Genomic DNA, 18,951 nt, shown 5'->3' with positions numbered 1-18,951 from the left:
TCACACAAGGAGTGTCATTCCCACAATGTACTTACTTGTGTGAAACTGCCCTAAACATGCTTATACAGGGAAGACTGTCGGTCATTAAGTGAGACCACCCACTGGACTCCTAAGCATAGACACAACATAGATTTGTATCGGTAAGTTATAAGTTCTCCTTGTATCAGCTCTACCTCTCACTACCGCTCTCCTTCCACACATTTTTGCAACCCCTTAAACCTGAAAATTATTCCCCTGACCCCTGCTCCCTTAGTCCCACTTGCATGAGCACTATGGAACGCTTGCTCTGTCTGTAGCAAACTGGTCCTACATTCATGATCTCTTCATCTCTCACAAACTTTCCTTTCTGGATCTCACAGAAACATGGGTGGCACCCTCTGACACTGCCTTCCCTGCTGCACTCTCTTAGGCCTCTTGCACACGAATGTATTTTCATTCCGTGTCCATTCCTTTTTTTTTTTTTTTTGCGGACCATATACGGAACCATTTATTTAAATGGGTCTGCAAAAAAAACAGAAGGTACTCCGTGTGCATTCCGTTTCTGTATTTCCGTTCTGCAAAAAAATAGAACATGTCCTATTATTGTCCTCATTACGGACAAGGATAGTATTGTTCTATTTGGGGCCAGCTGTTCCGTTCCACAAAATGCGGATTGCATACGGACGTCATACATATTTTTTTGGGATATGTTTTTGCAGACTGCAAAATGCATATGGTTGTGTGCAAGAGGCCTTATAGCGGATTCAATTTCACTCACACACCTCGCCCCAGCTGTAAATAAGGTGGAGGAGTTCGTCTTCTCACTTCATTTGAAGTTCGCATCTACTCTCTAAGTAGCTGTCATTTACCGCCCCCAGGTCCAGCCACCATCTTTGTTGACGACTTCAACACCTGGCTCCTACACTTTCTTTCTGCTGAGTGACATCCCCACTATCATCATGGGTGACTTCAACATCCCCATTTGCCACTCAGCCGCCTCTATGCTTCTATCACTCTCTTCCTCCTTTGGCCTTTCACATTGGTCCTCCGCTCCCATCCACAGAGATGGTCACACTCTGGATCTGATCTTAACCCGCCTCTACTCCCTATCTAACCTTTCCAATTCGCCTCTCCCCCTATCTAACCACAACCTACTCACCTTCTCTTCACTGATCTATTTTACTGCTGCCCTGGTCCGCACACTAGCACCCCAGCCCTCCCCCCCCCCCCGCAGGAACCTTAAACATCTTGACTTTCGCTTGCTTTCTGACTCTCTTGTGCCACTCTCTACCATTTGTTCCCTCCAGGACGCAAATACTGCCACCACCCTGTATAACATCACAATAAGTACAGCTCTGGACTCTGCTGCCCCCCCCCCCCCCCCCCCCCCCCCCCACACACACACACACACAACAAAACCCAAAAAATCAACAGACATCCCTGGCACAGAAGCCTGACGAAAAATCTCATACAAGCTTCCAGGGCTGCAGAGCGGCGATGGAAGAAATCCCATTCTAAGGATCACTTCACCCAGGGCCGTCTTTAATATTGATTGGACCCTGGGCAAAAATTTACTTGGGCCCCCTGGCTCCCGCCTTCCCACACCTTAGCATGCAATCATGCCCTCCACCACAACACACACACAAAAAATCCACACATCTGGTAGAGTCCAGTGAATGACTGTAAATACTTCCAGTTCTGAAGACTCCAGCGGCTCAGGATCAGTGCTCTGGGCAGCTGGAAGTGGGCACCGCTCTGCAGGAAGGAGACCAGGGCTCGGCTCACCCTAGTGTTACAGTGCACCCCAGCACCCCACAGTATGCAGTATAGCACCCTATAGTATACAGCACCACACAGTATGCAGTTTAGCACCCCACAGTATATAGTAGAGCAGTATAGCAGCCCACAGTATACAGCACCTCACGGTATACAACACCTCATGTATACAGCACCCCAAACTATACACGATACAGCCCCCCACACTATACAGTACAGCAGTATAGCGCCCCCCCCCACACTATACAGCCCACCACACAGTATACAGCCCACCACACAGTATACAGGCCCCCACACAGTATACAGGCCACCCCCCACAGTATACAGCCCACCACACAATATACAGCTCATTACACAATATATAGCCCACCACACAATATACAGCCCACCACACAGTATACAGCACCCCACTATACAGTAGTTTACAGTATATTAACATAACAGCCCCTGTCACCTTTTTCTGATGTAATCTTTACACAAAAAAGCTCCACAGTTAACTTCTGCAACACTCAGTAGGACCTGTGATGACCTCATAGCCATGTGACCAGTAATTGCTAAGTTACTGGTCACATGGTAATGATGTCATTAAGGTCCTAGAGCAAAACTCATTAAGGTCCTAGAATTAAGATCATTAACACAGTACGATCATGATGCCTGTGTAGCCGACAGCCTGACACCCGGGGCAGTAGCTAGCAGGGCTCAAGAGGCAGCTGCCTTGGGCCCCCCAGGAGCAACTGGGCCCAGGGCAGCTGCCCCTTTTGCCCCTTGGTAAAGATGGCTCTGACTTCACCATATACAAGCAATCCCTCCTCATTTTCAAATTCTCACTCGCTGATGCAAAACAGGCCTACTTCTCATCTCCCATATCTTCCCTGTCCCACAACCCTAAACAACTTTTTAACACTTTCAACTCTCTTCTCCCTCCCCCAGCGCCCACACCCTCACCTCTGATCTCAGCTGAGCACTTTGCCACATACTTCAAGCAAAAGATTGTCAACATCAGAGAAAGTTTCAGTGCACAGTCCCCACAGACCCTCTACACAACTGCTCAGTCCTCTTCTCCCAAAACCAGCTTCTCTACCATTACAGAAGACTTTCCACCCTACTCTCCAGATCACATCTCACCACCTGCGCACTTGACCCAATCCCATCCCACCTCATCCCTATCCTCACCACAGTGTTTATCCCAGCCCTAACTCATCTCTTCAACCTATCACTAACCTCTGGTGTCTTCCCCTCTGGTTTTAAACATGCTACCATTACACGCACCCTCAAAAAGCCTTCACTTGACCCATCTTGTTTGTCCAGTTATCGCCCCATATCACTTCTTCCATTTGCCTCAAAGCTACTTAAACAACATGCCCATTCTGAACTGTCCTCTCACCTCTCCTCCTGCTCCCTCTTTGACCGACTACAATATGGCTTCCGATCCCACCACTCAACTGAAAGTGGCCTTATCAAAGTCAGCAACTACCTGCTAACAGCCAAAACAAAAAAAAAATTACCCTGTCCTCCTTGACCTGCCTTTTAAACCATTGACAACTCCCTTCTGTTACAAACTCTCTCATCCCTTGGCATCACTGACCTGGCCCTCTCCTGGATCACATCATACCCCACAGACCAGAAATTCTTAATCTCCCACTCTCACGCCACCTCCTCGTCTCATTCCCTCTCTGTTGGTGTCTCACAAGGCTCTGTCCTAGGACCCCTGCTCTTCTCTACATCCTCGGCCTGTGACAGCTCATAGAGTCCCATGGCTTTCAGTATCACTTATGCTGATGACACACAAATGTACCTCTCTGGTCCAGACATCACCACCTTACTATCCAGAGTCCCACAATGCCTATCTTCCATATCCTCCTTCTCCTCTCCCTTTCTTAAACTTGACATGGATAAAACAGAATTTATCATCTTTCCCCTATCTTCCGCAACTCCCCCAACAGACCTATCTATCATGATCAATGGCTGCAAACTATCCCTGGTTAACCAAGTTCGCTGCCTTGGAGTGACCTTGCATTTTGCCCTCTGTTTCAGACCGCACATCCAAGCCCTTTCCACCACCTGCCACCTCCAACTCAAAAATATCTCCCGCATCCGCGCATTTCTCAACCATGAGTCTGCGAAAATTCTTGTACCTGCCCTCATCATCTCCCGCCTAGACTACTGCAACATTCTCCTCTGTGGCCTTCCATCTAGCACTCTCGCACCCCTCCAATATATTCTCAACTCTGCTGCACGACTAACCCACCTCTTACCCTGTTACTACTTTGCCTCTCCCCTCTGCCAATCCCTTCACTGGCTCCCCATTGCCCAGTGAATTCAGTTTAAAATTCTAACATACTTATAAAGCTGTCTACAACCTGTCCCCTCCATACATCTCTGAGCTACTTTCCTGCTACATCCCCACACGTAATATCCGATCCTCACAAGACCTTCTTCTCTCCTCTCCTCTTATCACCTCTTCCCACAATCGCCTCCAAGATTTCTCCCGTGCATCCCCCATACTCCGGAACTCTCTACCCCAATATATCAGACTCTCACCTACAGTGGAATCCTTCAAAAGATACCTGAAAACCCACCTCTTCAGACAAGCCTACAACCAGTTACCCTTCTGGCTCTATGCCGCCATGACCAGCTTTACCCTCTCCTACTGTGCAATTGCTTGTATTCGGGGCCGGTGCTACCATAAGGCAGACCAAGCGGCCGCCTTAGGGCGCACCCTGGGGGAGGGCGGAAAAATGTGACATGGAGGGGGAGAAATGTGACATGGGGGCCTGATGGATGACATTGGGGGCTGATGGCTGGGGGATGATGTCTGACATAGGGTTCTGATCTGAGGTCTGATTAACATTGGGGGTCTGATTGGGGCTGTGAGCTGAGGTCTGATTAACATTGGGGGTCTGATTGCTGGTCTGACCTGAGGTGTAATGGAAAAAAAAAATTCTTATTATCCTCCTCTAAAACCTAGGTGTGTCTTAGAGGTCGAAAAATATGGTCCTTAAACCAGCCATTTTCTGAAGCAGAGAGAAGATACGAGGACCACAGAGAGGAGAAGTGTGGGGGAGGGGGGGGGGGGCGCCAAAATGTAGCTTCGCTTGTGTTGGCAAAAATCCTTGCACCGGCCCTGCTTGTATTATGTATGTACATCCGGTTATCATATGTACAGTGCTATGGAATGAATGGCGTTTTAATAATAAATAATAATAATAAAGTTAAAATCAATCAATAATAAAGCAAATCTTTTCTACAAAACTATATATCAATCTGTTCACCTTCTCTATAACATAATGCTGGCAGATTATCATTATCATGGTAACAAGTGCCTTTAAATTTAATATATGTTATTAAAAAGGTGTGCTTTCAACCAGTGGTGTAAACTATTGTTGGGATCACACTGATTTATCTAATTACAGGTGGCTGATGACGGCTATGGTGTGTCGTACATCTTTGCAGGAGAGAACTTCATCACTTTGCACATTTCTAGCAAATTCTCCAGCCCTGAAACGGTATGATTCCTTTTTGTTTCTTTATAATTAAAGTGGTTGGTTGGGAATTAAAATGAAACAACAAAAAAACAAATCATCACTACCGCTAATAGATCATAGTAACAGTGTCGTGATGTGACCTCAGTGCGGCCATGAAATGGATAAGTGACCAAAAAAGCCATTACCAGACTAGACCATGACTAATACATTTATGAACGAATAAAAATCCATATGAAGTCAGTTGGATTTATCTAATCTTGTTTCCAACCATATTTTACTCTAAAATACGATGAAAACAAAAACAAATGGCAGACATGAAAAAACGGGTCAGTGTGTCTTGTCTTGGGCTGATCAGGTTCCAAAGCCTAGACTGAAACATCTGAATAAGATACTGTATTTTTAAAAGTATTATTGCATTGTATTTTGGTTTTTAGTGTTACCTAGAACAAGTCTGCACTAATATTAACAAGGTGAATGATTAACCTGAATGATAAAAGTTGGGTTCCTGGCTCTAACTTCTGATTTACAAATACATGACCAGTTTTTGTTTTCATTTGAAATTCTCTTTAACCCCTTTGGCAAAGAATACTATAAATGTCTGGCACTGGCGTTATGTAGCTAACTCCAGAACAGTCAGGGGGGTCTCATGAAGGCCTTAACAGGCTGCCTGTCAGTGTAAAACAGATATAATTCACAGCAATGCAGGAGTCTTTGAGTGTATTGTAAAAGTGATCAAATGATTGTCTATATAAAAAAAAATTAAGTATTCCAACAAAAAAATCCATAGTAAAAATAAAATAAAAATTCTTTCCTTCTACAAAATATTTTATTATGGAAAAAATAAAAACCATTTCAATAAACAGCCTCTAAAATCAATTTATTATATGTCCAACACAGTGAATTAATAAAAAAAAGTTAAAATAAAAAACACCCTTAAAACGGCACCAGTGAAAATTGTGGGTGGTAAAAAGAAGTTATGGCAATTATGGCAAAACAAAAACAAAACATGGTAAAGCGTAAAAAATTCAATATGGTCTCTCTAGAATTATAAAGACCCAGAGAATAAAGTTTTACACCATGTGGTAAATAGGATTAAGTAAAAAAGCAATAAAATATAGTGGAATTGAAGTTTCTTCTCCCTCACCTCCTAAAAAAATTTAGATTTTTTTCAATTCATTCTATGTACCTAATGCGGTAAAGGGGATATTATAGCTTCAGAAAATCAATCTGTATATATAAAGAAGGACGTATGTATGTATATACTGTATGTTCCGCGATCACTCAAAAACGCAACCATCGATTTCAACGAAACTTCGTATACACATCCCTTGCTACCTGGAAAGAAATCTTGTGGGGGTCACAGCTCTCTAGCACGTACCGTTCCTGAGATATTCCCAAAAAACTTAAAATATGGCACATCACATGACCTACATTAGCCAATAGAAGCCTGCAGGTCGTTCTCTTCATATCCCAACTGCCATACACACGGTCACATGTCCCTTATCAGCCAATAGAAGCTCGCAGGCCCTTAGTCTCCACATACACACAGTTTTACGCCAGGTTTCCATAACAACCCGGCCATTTTTCTTCACTGTTGTAGGTCGGCTTTAGGCTAGGGCTACACAACGACATGTGTGACGTGACAATAAGTCGTACGACACATAGGGCACAACTGCACTGCTACATGTGTCGCGCAACAATTTTTATAATGATAGGCTATGGTGTTGCACTGCGATATGTGACATACTGCGACGCGACAGTCGCAGAAAAATTAATCTTTGATGGATTTTTTGCAACTGTCGTGTCGCAGTCGCAGCATGTCACATGTCGCAGTGTAACACCATAGCCTATCATTATAAAAATTGTTGAGACAAAACGTTGCGTGACACATATTGTTGTGTAGCCCTCGCATTAAAGGGGCAGGGCGCTGTGGAGGTCACTGTTAAAGGGGCTGACACTGTGGAGGTCACTGTTAAAGGGGCAGGGGCCACTATTAGAGGGGAAACTGCTGTGGAGGTCACTGTTAAGGCAGCAGGGTACTGTGAGGTCACTATTAAGGCAGCGGGATACTGTGGAGGTCACTGTTAAGGGGGCCGGCCCCTGAGGAGGTCACTGTCAAGGGAGTGGGGTGCTGTGAAACTCACTATTAAAGGGGTGGGCTGCTGTGAAGGTCAAAGTTAAGGGGATGGGCTGCTGTGGAGGTCCCATTTTAAAGTGGCGGGGCACTGTGGGGGGGGCAGTGTTAAGGGGTGCAGGACTGTGGAGTTCACTGTTAAAGGGGCGGGGTACCGTTGAGGTCACTGTTATGGGGGATACTGTTGATATCTTTTAACGACACACAAACATTAAATGAAATATATGAAATATACCCGTGCAAAGTCGGGTCCTTCTGCTAGTTATTTATATAAGGAAAAGTAGTACAATTATTGAACACATGTACTTCTGCATCAATTCCTCCTGGTTTTCAAGACCTCTGCTTGCTGTCATTCTGTAGAAACCTCCATCATTTACTTTCAGAGGATAAAAATCAGAGCTGATTGTCAGTAGAAAATGATTACATGGAAGATTAAGGTTAGCCAAAGTAAGTTTATTTTCTAATCCTGAAAACAGGATGAGAGATAGAAAAAGATATAAAGCGCTTAAGCTTTTAAATCATTACATATTAAACAATCAAGTATATTCCATTCTAAATATTGCACATTTTATTCCAGATGTCATACTTGAACTACCGCTAGCTTTTTATATATGTGCCAGTTTTATATGGAGCTATGTGAAAGGCAGTGATAAACGAGCCCATTGATGGGTGTGGACTTTTTGGGGACACTTTTCCATATGCACTGTTCGATAGGGTCCTTGGCACCTCCTTCAGCTACCAGAGTGGAAAGCTGTCCTCAGCCTTTCAACGGCTAACTGAAAAGATGATGGTAGCTAGGGAGACTGCTCAGGTGTCTTCATCAGGCATCATTTAAAGAGGGCCTGTCCCCTCTGCTGACATGTCTGTTTTAGCAACCACTTGCATTCCCCATATAACAACTCTTGAATATCTATTCGGTGTTGTGCCATTCTTCTAGTATTCCTGCATGGAGTTATCAATGAATTGCTCTCAGTATGCAATGAAGGTCCAGATGGGTGTTACCAGTGGGGAGGGGGGGGGGCCCTGTACAATCTGCCGTGCCTGCACTGACTGGATAATATCAAACTGTGTAGGAATACACCCCAAACTAGTTGGAACTTTATTGCAGACTGCTGGCAAGTCAATCAGAAACTTCTTGTAGGAATAACAGTGGAACAGCACAGTATAGAGTCATAAGAAGGGGAAGGAAAAACGTGCAGTTAGCAAGTGACTAGTACACAGCCTTGTGAACAAAGTAGACAATTCATTTAAAGGGATTCTGTCACCTCCCCTAAGGCAAAAAACGATTTAAAACCAGCCATGCAGCACAGCTTACCTGGATTAGGCTGTGCTGTTCAATCTTGAAATCCGTCCAGCAGTTAGTTCAAAAAACGAGTTTGATCAATCAGGAAATGCTTTCTGAAGGTGCCCAGAGGGGCGTTTTTTTCTTCTGAGAGAGCCCAGTCCCGCCCCTTTTTCAGTGCCCAGCCCGCCTTCCTTTTACTTCCTAACCGCCGCCCCCAGCCTGCCACAGCCTCCCCTTCCTCTCCTCCCCCTCCCTCTTGCCGAACGAAGTCTCGCACAGGCGCAGTACCCACTGAGGGCTGCGCCTGTGCGATCATCAGGAGACTGAGGGCGGCAGCTTCATCTTCGTCACTGGGCATGCGCCGAGCCCAGTGACGTCCGATGCTCGCTCTTCCCTCAGTCAGCAGGGAAGAGCAAGCATCGGACGTCACTGGGCTCGGCGCATGCCCAGTGACGAAGATGAAGCTGCCGCCCTCAGTCTCCTGATGATCGCACAGGCGCAGCCCTCAGTGGGTACTGCGCCTGTGCGAGACTTCGTTCGGCAAGAGGGAGGGGGAGGAGAGGAAGGGGAGGCTGTGGCAGGCTGGGGGCGGCGGTTAGGAAGTAAAAGGAAGGCGGGCTGGGCACTGAAAAAGGGGCGGGACTGGGCTCTCTCAGAAGAAAAAAACGCCCCTCTGGGCACCTTCAGAAAGCATTTCCTGATTGATCAAACTCGTTTTTTGAACTAACTGCTGGACGGATTTCAAGATTGAACAGCACAGCCTAATCCAGGTAAGCTGTGCTGCATGGCTGGTTTTAAATCGTTTTTTGCCTTAGGGGAGGTGACAGAATCCCTTTAAGGAAATCCTAATCCGTAAAATATTCTTACTGTGACTTTCTGGGAAAAATTACTGCTGGTTCACACTGACCCATGAGAGGCATTTAACATACCGGTACTGTAATGTGTTGTCAACCAGTTAGGCAAGTGTTCCTTATAATGTTATTTGCCTGTGTGACACAAATACAGATGTGTCCTCCCTTTCCTGTTGGCTCGACATATCCTGAGACAAGTGGTGCCAGATGACTAGCTTTGAAAAACAGGAAAGTTTCCGATTACATTGCAAAGCTGGGTATTTCAATGCCACACATCTTGAGATATCTTGAGCCAAGAGGAAAGGTAAGGCAGGACACATCCATATAACCACCTCTACGGCATATAACTGAGCTACAGTAGCAACACCAGTGATCATAACCAGGCTCTCCATATCTGACATAAATCTCTGGTTATGTTACATCATGTAGCCAGGGGTGCACCTAGCCTTTCTGCTGCCTGAGGCAAAAACTGAAACCGCACCCCCATGGCAATTTCTTAACCTAACCCCTTTGCCACAATGAAAGCGCTCATTGCCCATGGCCCTTCCACTGCCTCCCTCTTGCCCCTTCCTGGTACTGCCCGAGGCAATCGCCTCACCTGGCCTCATTGGTGGTGCCCCCCTGCATGTAGCGCAATATCTGTGCGAGGCAAGTAAAGCAAGGTATTTTAATAGGTATTGTGGGATAAAAGCTAAATTGATAGAAGTACACTGGATTATGTATAAACTGAAAAGTGATCCGAAATTCATAAAACTTTTAAAATAGCCCTCATGAAATACAAGTGACAACAATACCATGAAGCTTCTGTCGAAATGAATCATCATAAAATCAGTCAACAAATAAAGACGAGAAGCTTTTCAAGTAGTAGGAATAATAGTGCACGGCGGCACTTCAAAATGAAAACCGTTTGTCCTACCACTCAGTTGTAAGGTTCCAGGATACCTGGATTCTCCCAACAGAGAAGATGGAAATGTCCATGTGGAGAAGGAGGGGAATGGTTACAGACAGAGCATGGACAGGGACTTGGTCCCTGATATGTCCCTATAATGGGGGTGCTACTCTGGCTCTGATAGCCTAACCACAGAGCACCCATCCTGACAACCTGACATGGGTGACCCCGTCCAGAAACTTCCCCTAAATAAACTGGCCCTAGTTCGCCATATACTAGTTAATCCCTAAATGCATGTTTCGCTTTCAATAGACTCATCAGGGGAAACGTAAGCTGGGCGTGATATGGGAAAAACAAAAATAAATGCTATTAGGCAGCGGTGCAAAGTAGGAGATTCTGGTAATACACCTTAAGGGCTCGTTCACACGACCGTGTGAAGCCCGTGCCCGTATTGCGGACCGCATTTGCAGATCCGCAATACACGGGTCCCATTCCGTGGCCATTCCGCATCACGGATGCGGACCCATTCATTTCAATGGGTCCGCAAATCCGGAGGTGCGGAACGGAACCACGGAACGGAACAATACGGAAGCACTACGGAGTGCTTTCTGCGGTTCCGTTCCGTGATTCCGCACCGCAAAAAGATAGAGCTTGCTCTATCTTTTTGCGGAACGGAGGGATTGCAGACCTATTCAAGTGAATGGGGCCGCGATCCCTGTGCAGCTGCCACATGGCAGGTGCTCGTGCTTAGCGGACCGCAATTTGCGGTCCACAGCACGGGCACGGGCTTCACACGGTCGTGTGAACAAGCCCTAATGCTGTAAAAATCATTGAACCAAGCCTATGATGTGGCTTAGGTTCATGCTGCACTAGTAAAAGAACAGTCCCTATTGTGTGGCGCAGTTCAAAAAAGTGCTGGGGGGGTGGTATTAGATGAGCGCCCCACTCATCCATGAACAGGGGCCTGATGCTACCCGCGGGCTGAGTTTTGGCCAAAGTGCCGCCGTGCACTATTATTCCTACTACTTGAAAAGCTTCTAGTCTTTATTTGTCGACTGATTTTGTGATGATTCATTTTGACAGAAACTTCATGTTATTGTTGTCACTTGTATATTATGTATCATGAGGGCTATCTATTTTATAAGTCATGATTAAAAGTTAAGTTTTATGAATTTTGGATCACTTTTCAGTTTATACATTTTCCCCAAATTTTGGTGGTCTACTACATAATTATCGCCCTCTTTTCTTTTTTGTGTAAGTACACTGGATTATACTGCATGCTGCTATTATCTGTTCACTGTTTGATAAATTACAAGCCCGCTGCTTGATTTTGAACATTTTGAAACTGAATGAAGTCATGTCCAATGCCCCCATGTAAGCTAAGCCACGATTGTCATACATTGTAGTGTGTTGTTAAGCGATATCATTAACTTTGAGATATTAAGTGCCCGGAGGATGTGAGATTTTCTGCAGCTAATCCTTCTGTTGTGTCTGTCTTCAGAACTCTCATCGTTTTGGTCAGAATATCTGCCAGTCCATGCGTGATTTGGCTGAGCTCCTCACTGGGCATCCTCGTGGTCAGCCTTGATACCCAGCCGCTGTACAAGATCACATGACCTGCGTTACTTTTTATTCACTTGAAGCCTAATCAACTTGCCATAGAGAAAGCAATTATGCCTTGTGTGTGTTACAGATATTCGTGTGCTGTCAATCACTAGATAAACCGCTACTAGTTACTTGCACTGAAAAAATGAAAATCTGAATGTACATTGTAAATAAATTGTAATATGCCAAACCACCAAATACCATTGCTTGTTCTTTCTACATAGGTATAGTAATTGAAGCGCGGCGATTCCCAATAAACCAATATTGTAGCATGGATTACTGAACACCGTTGATTTGAGTAAAGATCTTTTATTCAGATTTTTAGCGTGCAGTAAAAGGTGCATAGGTGACCCGCCTCCTGGCATGCCCCAGGGTATGATCAAGTTCTTACGGTTTGTATTTGCACACAAAGTGGTTTTGCTTTTGACATGGCGCATCATTCCACTGGCGGAACTCTGCAGAGAGAAGGGAGAAGTATAAATCACATAGAAGCCCAATGATACTTGTATGGGTGTGTAGTCTTCAAGTGCCATACACCTAGTAGGACATGGGGGCCAGTCACTGGCTTCAGCGGTTGCATGACGTTCATGTACAGTCATGTGAAAAAATTAGGACACCCTTTGAAAGCATGTGGTTTTTTGTAACATTTTTAATAAAAGGTTATTTCATCTCCGTTTCAACAATACAGAGAGATTAAAGTAATCCAACTAAACAAAGAAAACTGAAGAAAAGTCTTTTCAAGATCTTCTGTAAATGTCATTCTACAAAAATGCCTATTCTAACTGAGGAAAAAGATAGGACACCCTTGCCCCTAATAGCGAGTGTTACCTCCTTTGGCTGAAATAACTGCAGTGAGACGGTTCTTGTAGCCATCTACCAGTCTTCGACATCGGTCTGAGGAAATTTTACCCCACTCCTCAATGCAGAACTTTTTCAGCTGTGAGATGTTTGAGGGGTTTCTTGCACGTACAGCCCTTTTCAAGTCACCCCACAGCATCTCAATGGGATTCAAATCTGGACTTTGACTTGGCCATTCCAGGACTCTCCATTTCTTCTTTTTCAGCCAATCTTTGGTTGATTTACTAGTATGTTTTGGGTCATTGTCATGTTGCATGGTCCAGTTCCGCTTCAGCTTTAATTTTCTAACTGATGGTCTCACATGTTCTTCAAGCACCTTCTGATACACAGTAGAATTCATCGTGGATTCTATGATGGTGAGCTGACCAGGTCCTGCTGCAGCAAAGCAGCCCCAAACCATGACACTTCCACCTCCATGCTTCACAGTTGGTATGAGGTTCTTTTCTTGGAATGCTGTGTTTGGTTTACGCCAAACATGTCCTCTGCTGTTGTGTCCAAATAATTCAATTTTGGACTCATCTGTCCAAAGAACATTATTCCAGAAGTCCTGGTCTTTGTCAACTTTATCTCTGGCAAATGTCAGTCTGGCCTCGATGTTTCTCTTGGAAAGCAAAGGTTTCCTCCTTGCACACCTCCCATGCAAGTTAAACTTGTACAGTCTCTTTCTGATTGTAGAGGCATGTACTTCTACATCAACAGTAGCCAGAGCCTGCTGTAGTTCTCGAGATGACACTTTAGGGTTTTTGGAGACCTCTTTTAGCATCTTGCGGTCTGCTCTTGGGGTGAACTTGCTGGGGCGACCAGTCCTGGGCATGTTGGCAGTTGTTTTGAAAGCCCTCCACTTGTAGACTATCTTCCGGACAGTGGAATGGCTGATTTCAAAATCTTTTGAGATCTTTTTAAATCCCTTCCCAGACTCATAGGCTGCTACAATCTTTTTTCTGAAGTCCTCTGACAGCTCTTTTGCTCTCACCATGGTGCTCACTCTCACTTCAACAGTCAGGAGCACACCAAACTAAATGTCTGAGGTTTAAATAGGGCAAGCCTCATTCAACATGCAGAGTAACGATCTATTAATTATGTGCACCTGGTGTGATATACCTGTGTGAGATCTGAGCCAATTTAAGAGGGAATACATGTGAGGGTGTCCTATCTTTTTCCTCAGTTAGAATAGGCATTTTTGTAGAATGACATTTACAGAAGATCTTGAAAAGACTTTTCTTCAGTTTTCTTTGTTTAGTTGGATTACTTTAATCTCTCTGTATTGTTGAAACGGAGATGAAATAACCTTTTATTAAAAATGTTACAAAAAACCACATGCTTTCAAAGGGTGTCCTAATTTTTTCACATGACTGTACATGTGACCATTGAGGTCAGTAATTCGCCACAGCAGAATGGCATGTGACCCCCGCAAGCCTAGTACGGATCAGAGTGGTGAGGATTGGTGTGTCGGCACGGGACATTTAAATGGTGAGTACATTTCTTAAATTCATTTTACTGCCCTGTTGGCAGTAATACATTTGATCTACATGTCTGGGAATGTCCCAAACCCAAGAAATGACAGCAATGTACATCAACCCTTCTGTTCTCGGACCAATGTTCTGTCCTGCTCTGACAGGTTTACCCTTTTTGTCTTCTTTCTAGAGCAGAAACCATGTTGGAGATGAGAACCAGCCCAGGTCATTCCTGTGGATACGTGCAGTGGCCTCTAAAACATGGGATTCTAATGAGATGATCATGGCTAACTTCTAAGGCTGCTTTCACACAGTCAACGTTTTGCCAGTGTTTGATCAGTGATTTTATTCTGAGCCAAAACCAGACATGGGTCAAAAACACAGAGTAGGCTTTGTGCTCACGATGGGAATCACTCATCAAACACTGACCAGATACTGACTGTGGGAAAGCGGTCTAAAGAATAGCCACTTAAAAAAATGGGTCACCAGGTACGGGAGGATGCGCTTTGATATAGACAGAAAAGGTCCATACACAACTAGATAACCTGTAATATTACAGTACACCATATCATTCGGAACTCGTCACTTGGCCACTCAGGAGTGGGTGTACACTGCCTTATATGCTACATTTTGCCTGCATGCAAAGCTATTATAATGGTCTGCCATGCCAACCATTTTCTCCAGTCTCAGGAAACTTCTAGCAGCTTGAAAAATGTAGCAACAGTGACCCACGCCTTGTATTGCGTGCGCATTGCGCGAATATTACATTGCCGTTTCTTGCAATCAAGAAAATAATCGCAAATTCCCAAATTTATGATGAATATTCGCCCAACTATTTGTGAAATATCGCAAATTCGAATATTGCCCCTGCCGCTCCTCACTAGTCAGTAGTCCTTCTCCCGCAACATTTATTACTTACTTGTTTCTATGGTCAGCTCCCCACAGTACTCCACACCGTTCAGGTTATTAGGCTCTCCATTCTTCCAAGCACGATAATTATACATTGATCCATCATTCCATTTCCAGCGACGGATCTAAGGCAGAATGAAGATGACAAGGAAAAAGTGAGAAAACAGCAATGCATATATACACAAAAAATTATGTTATTATAATACGTCATTCGTGTTTCATGCATGCCTCATTTGGCCCTGCACTAGGCATAACACAATTTTGGACTTTAAGGAAAGCTACATAACTTAAAGTTTCTGTTTGTGAAATAGATTTATGATGGCTCAATGAAATAATAGAATTCTGAGAATGGAAATTCTGTGTTTGTTCAATAAGTCTTGATTAGTTTCGAAGAGGGAACATATCAGTAGGACTGAATAATGGCTTCCTAATAACAAGTCTGGGAGGGGTGTTGCACATACAGCGCCCATTTAACCTAGGTGTGTCATGTATTATGAGTTCCAGGGGTGGACTGAGAGCTTAAAGTGGCCCAGGAAAAAAACTAAAAGTGGTTCCATGTTGTAGGTGGGTCCAAACAGACAGAAGTATGGGACAACACAAATAGACAGGGAAAACAGAAATAAGCAGGGCTAATACTGTTGTGCAGAACAAAATACTTTCCCAGAAGAACCTAATACCACAGTGCAGCACAAAATACCGCCGCCCGTGCCACAGTATGAAGCTGTATCATCTTCATGGGGGCGACAATACAGCTGAATTCAGGAAGGCATCTGTGGCGGATGGCCAGGAACATAAGTGCCTGATGATCCTACATTAAGTAAAGGGGTTGTATCACTTCAGCAAATGGCATTTATTATGTAGAAAAAACAATATACATTGCTCGTTTCCATGGTTTACGACCACCTTGCAATCGATCAGCAGTGGCCGTACTTGCATACTATAAAAAAAAAGCACAACCAATGTGCGCTCCCATGGTCCCGGTCAGCAGAGAGGCCAACATTTTTTTCCTGTAGTGTGCAAGCACGACTACCGTTGTTGGATTGCAGGTTGGTCATAACCATGGAAACGAGCAGGGTATAATGTGATGAAAAAATGATTCCAGTCAGCAAAGGAAGCAATATGGATAATAACCATATATTAGTATATATAAGAGCCTGGTATTACCTTTCTCTCCATGATAAATGCCACTTACTTAAGTTACACAACCCCTTTAATGCTGAGGATCAGATCTTTATGTACCTGGCTGATGGCCATGAGGAGGCCTTGGGTGGCCCCCCTGGACATTGGCCCACCGGAGAATTTCCCTGTAGGATCTATGGCCAGTTTGCCCCTGGTCTTTATGACCAATAAATGAGGCTACACATAGGTTTTGTTCAATCAATCTGTATATTTTTTTTTGCTACTCTTGTCTTACCTCGTCAGGGTCATGAAGTCCTGTCCAGATGGGTACATTTGGGTTGTAAGCAGCTACATGGCTTGCAATAATGGAGGCTTCTGCATCATCTATGATGGAAGCCAAATGTGCACCATGTCCATAACTGACACACTCAAACTGCAAGAATGAAAGGTGATCGGTCATTGACAAAAATAACAAAATACAATAAATGTCTTAGTAATTCATGCAGAATTCCAAAAATTGTTTCTCTTTTTTTTCTCACCTCAGCTTCAGACCAGGGCAGTCTGAACCGGAAGTACCCATAGCAGTTAGCTTTGTAGAAAAACCATCCAGGAGGACATGAAGAACGTGGTGCCGCTGTGTAAAATATTGTATTTTTCACGGTACATAATAGTAAATATTGATAGAGCAAGACATTTGAGACTGCATTTCACAATTTTAATGTCAGCAAATGTATTGTATTTTGACCAAGGAGAAGTAGGTTCTGCTAGACTTGAAAAGTCTGTGGAGCATCTTTAAGTCAGATGCATACCTCCAAAGTGTCCTGCTTTTGGAGGGTCAGTCCCTCTTTTTTTACCTAAATCCCTCTGTCCCTCTTTGATCCTCAAATGTCCCTCTTTTTGACTTGGGGAATTAATATATAAATGTGCATTAATAAATGTACTAAATTGCTCCTTACTAAACTATCTGGACAGTTTCTACCTGTATATTAGACCAAAACTTCAATATTTGGTGCAATTTGGACCTTAAAATATCTATAATCTGATGATTTATAAGCTAATATTTTAATGGCTAGTGAAGCGCAAGAAAAGAAAACTGTCCCAGAGGCTCCACATGCGGTAAAAAAATAAAGGGACTTACACTCTTCATATATTGTCCCTCTTTACGATTTTCAAAAGTTGGGAGGTATGCAGATGGATTGGCAGCAGGGGACATGTTATAGAACATGTCCTATTCTTTTCCATTTTGCAGACAAGAATGGGCATTTTTACATGGGGTCCCACAATAAATAAGGGATGCAGAAGGACCGTATCTATATTGTGCAGATCCACAATTTGCAGACCGCATGTGCAGGAGGCCTAAAGCGGACAGGTATAATACAATGCAATTTAGCCAAATTGCAATGTATTATTTTACGGCAATCAAATGGTCAAGTCCCCGAATTGTAATAATTAGAGTGACCCATAGAATAAAGTGTTACCCCCGCAAAACTGAAATAATCGGGAATGACTTTTTACCACACCCAACAAAAATACGTTTTTCAATGCATTATGTGTACCCCATAACTCTTCCTGTAAAAAACAAGCCCTCATTCTACAATGTCTGTAGGAAAATTGAAAAGCTATGACTCTCATAATAAAAGGACGGGGGAGAAAACTGCTTGTTCATTAATGGGTTAAAGAAGAAGTAACATGCAGTGCCTCGCTACATTGACTGCTGCAGAGCTAGGGTACTTTTACACTTGCGTTTTTCTTTTCCGGCATAGAGTTCCGTCACAGGGGCTCTATACCGGAAAATAACTGATCAGTTTTATCCCCATGCATTCTGAATGGAGAGAAATCCGTTCAGTTTGCATCAGGATGTCTTCAGTTCAGTCGTTTTGACTGATCAGGCAAAAGAGAAAACCGCAGCATGCTACGGTTTTATCTCCAGCGAAAAAAACTGAAGACTTGCCTGAATGCCGGATCTGGCATTTTTTTCCTATAGGGATGTATTAGTGCCGGATCCGGCATTCAGAATACCGGAATGCCGGATCTGTCCTTCCGTTCTGCGCAAGCGCAGACTGAAAAAAAAGGTGAAAAAAATAAATGCCGGATCCGTTTTGCCGGATGACAACAGAAAGACGGTTCCGGCATTTCAATGCATTTTTTCGACTGATCAGGCATTTTTAAGACTGATCAGGACCCTGATCAGTCTTACTAATGCCATCAGTTAGCATACATTTTGCCTGATCCGGCAGGCAGTTCCGGCGACGGAACTGCTTGCCGGATGTCTCTGCCGCAAGTGTGAAAGTCTTGTATCCTTACATTAAAATACACCTGTGATGAAAAGGCTTCTTTAAGGGGGTACGTTAAGTAAGGCATGAAGCATATCCACTGGATATACATACATGCCGTCTACTATCAAATGCCTTTGGATATATCATAGGTGTCTCTGAGAACCTCACTTTTTGGGGGAACATAGAGTTCCTCATGAATGCAGCCCTGTGTTCATATGGAGAAAATGGCAGCATATTTATTGGTAGGAAGATGTCTAGTCTACTTACCTTCTGACAGAGACACCCCAAGCGTCAAACAGCCCAGGAGGGCAAACCATAAGGTAGATGACAT

The 18,951-nt window shown here is 44.0% G+C and overlaps 2 protein-coding genes across 2 annotated transcripts in view; one reads left to right on the top strand and one right to left on the bottom strand.

The window, feature by feature from the left end:
- The window catches only part of CPT1B (carnitine palmitoyltransferase 1B), a 68,755-nt gene extending 56,553 nt beyond the window's left edge, over window positions 1-12,202 (top strand). The window contains exons 18-19 of the mRNA XM_044279901.1: window positions 5,169-5,261; window positions 11,901-12,202. Of these exons, the coding sequence (XP_044135836.1) occupies window positions 5,169-5,261; window positions 11,901-11,987 (180 nt within the window). The 3' untranslated portion in view covers window positions 11,988-12,202. The remainder of the gene's footprint in view (window positions 1-5,168; window positions 5,262-11,900) is intronic.
- Window positions 12,203-12,391: 189 nt separating this feature from the next.
- LOC122929735 (regenerating islet-derived protein 4-like) lies at window positions 12,392-18,951 on the bottom strand. The gene is made up of 5 exons (XM_044283405.1): window positions 18,888-18,951; window positions 16,884-16,978; window positions 16,640-16,777; window positions 15,236-15,350; window positions 12,392-12,459 (listed from the first exon to the last, which is right to left on the bottom strand). The coding sequence occupies exons 1-5, from the start codon at window positions 18,949-18,951 to the stop codon at window positions 12,392-12,394; spliced, it is 480 nt and encodes a 159-aa protein (XP_044139340.1).

The sequence above is a fragment of the Bufo gargarizans genome, chromosome 2 (genome assembly GCF_014858855.1).
Source record: "Bufo gargarizans isolate SCDJY-AF-19 chromosome 2, ASM1485885v1, whole genome shotgun sequence".
NCBI lineage: Eukaryota > Metazoa > Chordata > Amphibia > Anura > Bufonidae > Bufo > Bufo gargarizans.
The sequence above is the reverse complement of the archived record's forward strand: the minus strand, read 5'-3'. Positions and strand labels throughout refer to the sequence as shown.

Excerpts from the sequence above, each read along its gene's own strand:
- LOC122929735 (XM_044283405.1), bottom strand. The coding sequence starts at position 18,951 with ATGTCATCTACCTTATGGTTTGCCCTCCTGGGCTGTTTGACGCTTGGG. Across the intron at positions 16,778-16,883 it reads TGCCCTGGTCTGAAGCTGAG|TTTGAGTGTGTCAGTTATGG; the intron begins GTGAGAAAAAAA and ends TCATTCTTGCAG. Across the intron at positions 15,351-16,639 it reads GACTTCATGACCCTGACGAG|ATCCGTCGCTGGAAATGGAA; the intron begins GTAAGACAAGAG and ends ATTCTGCCTTAG.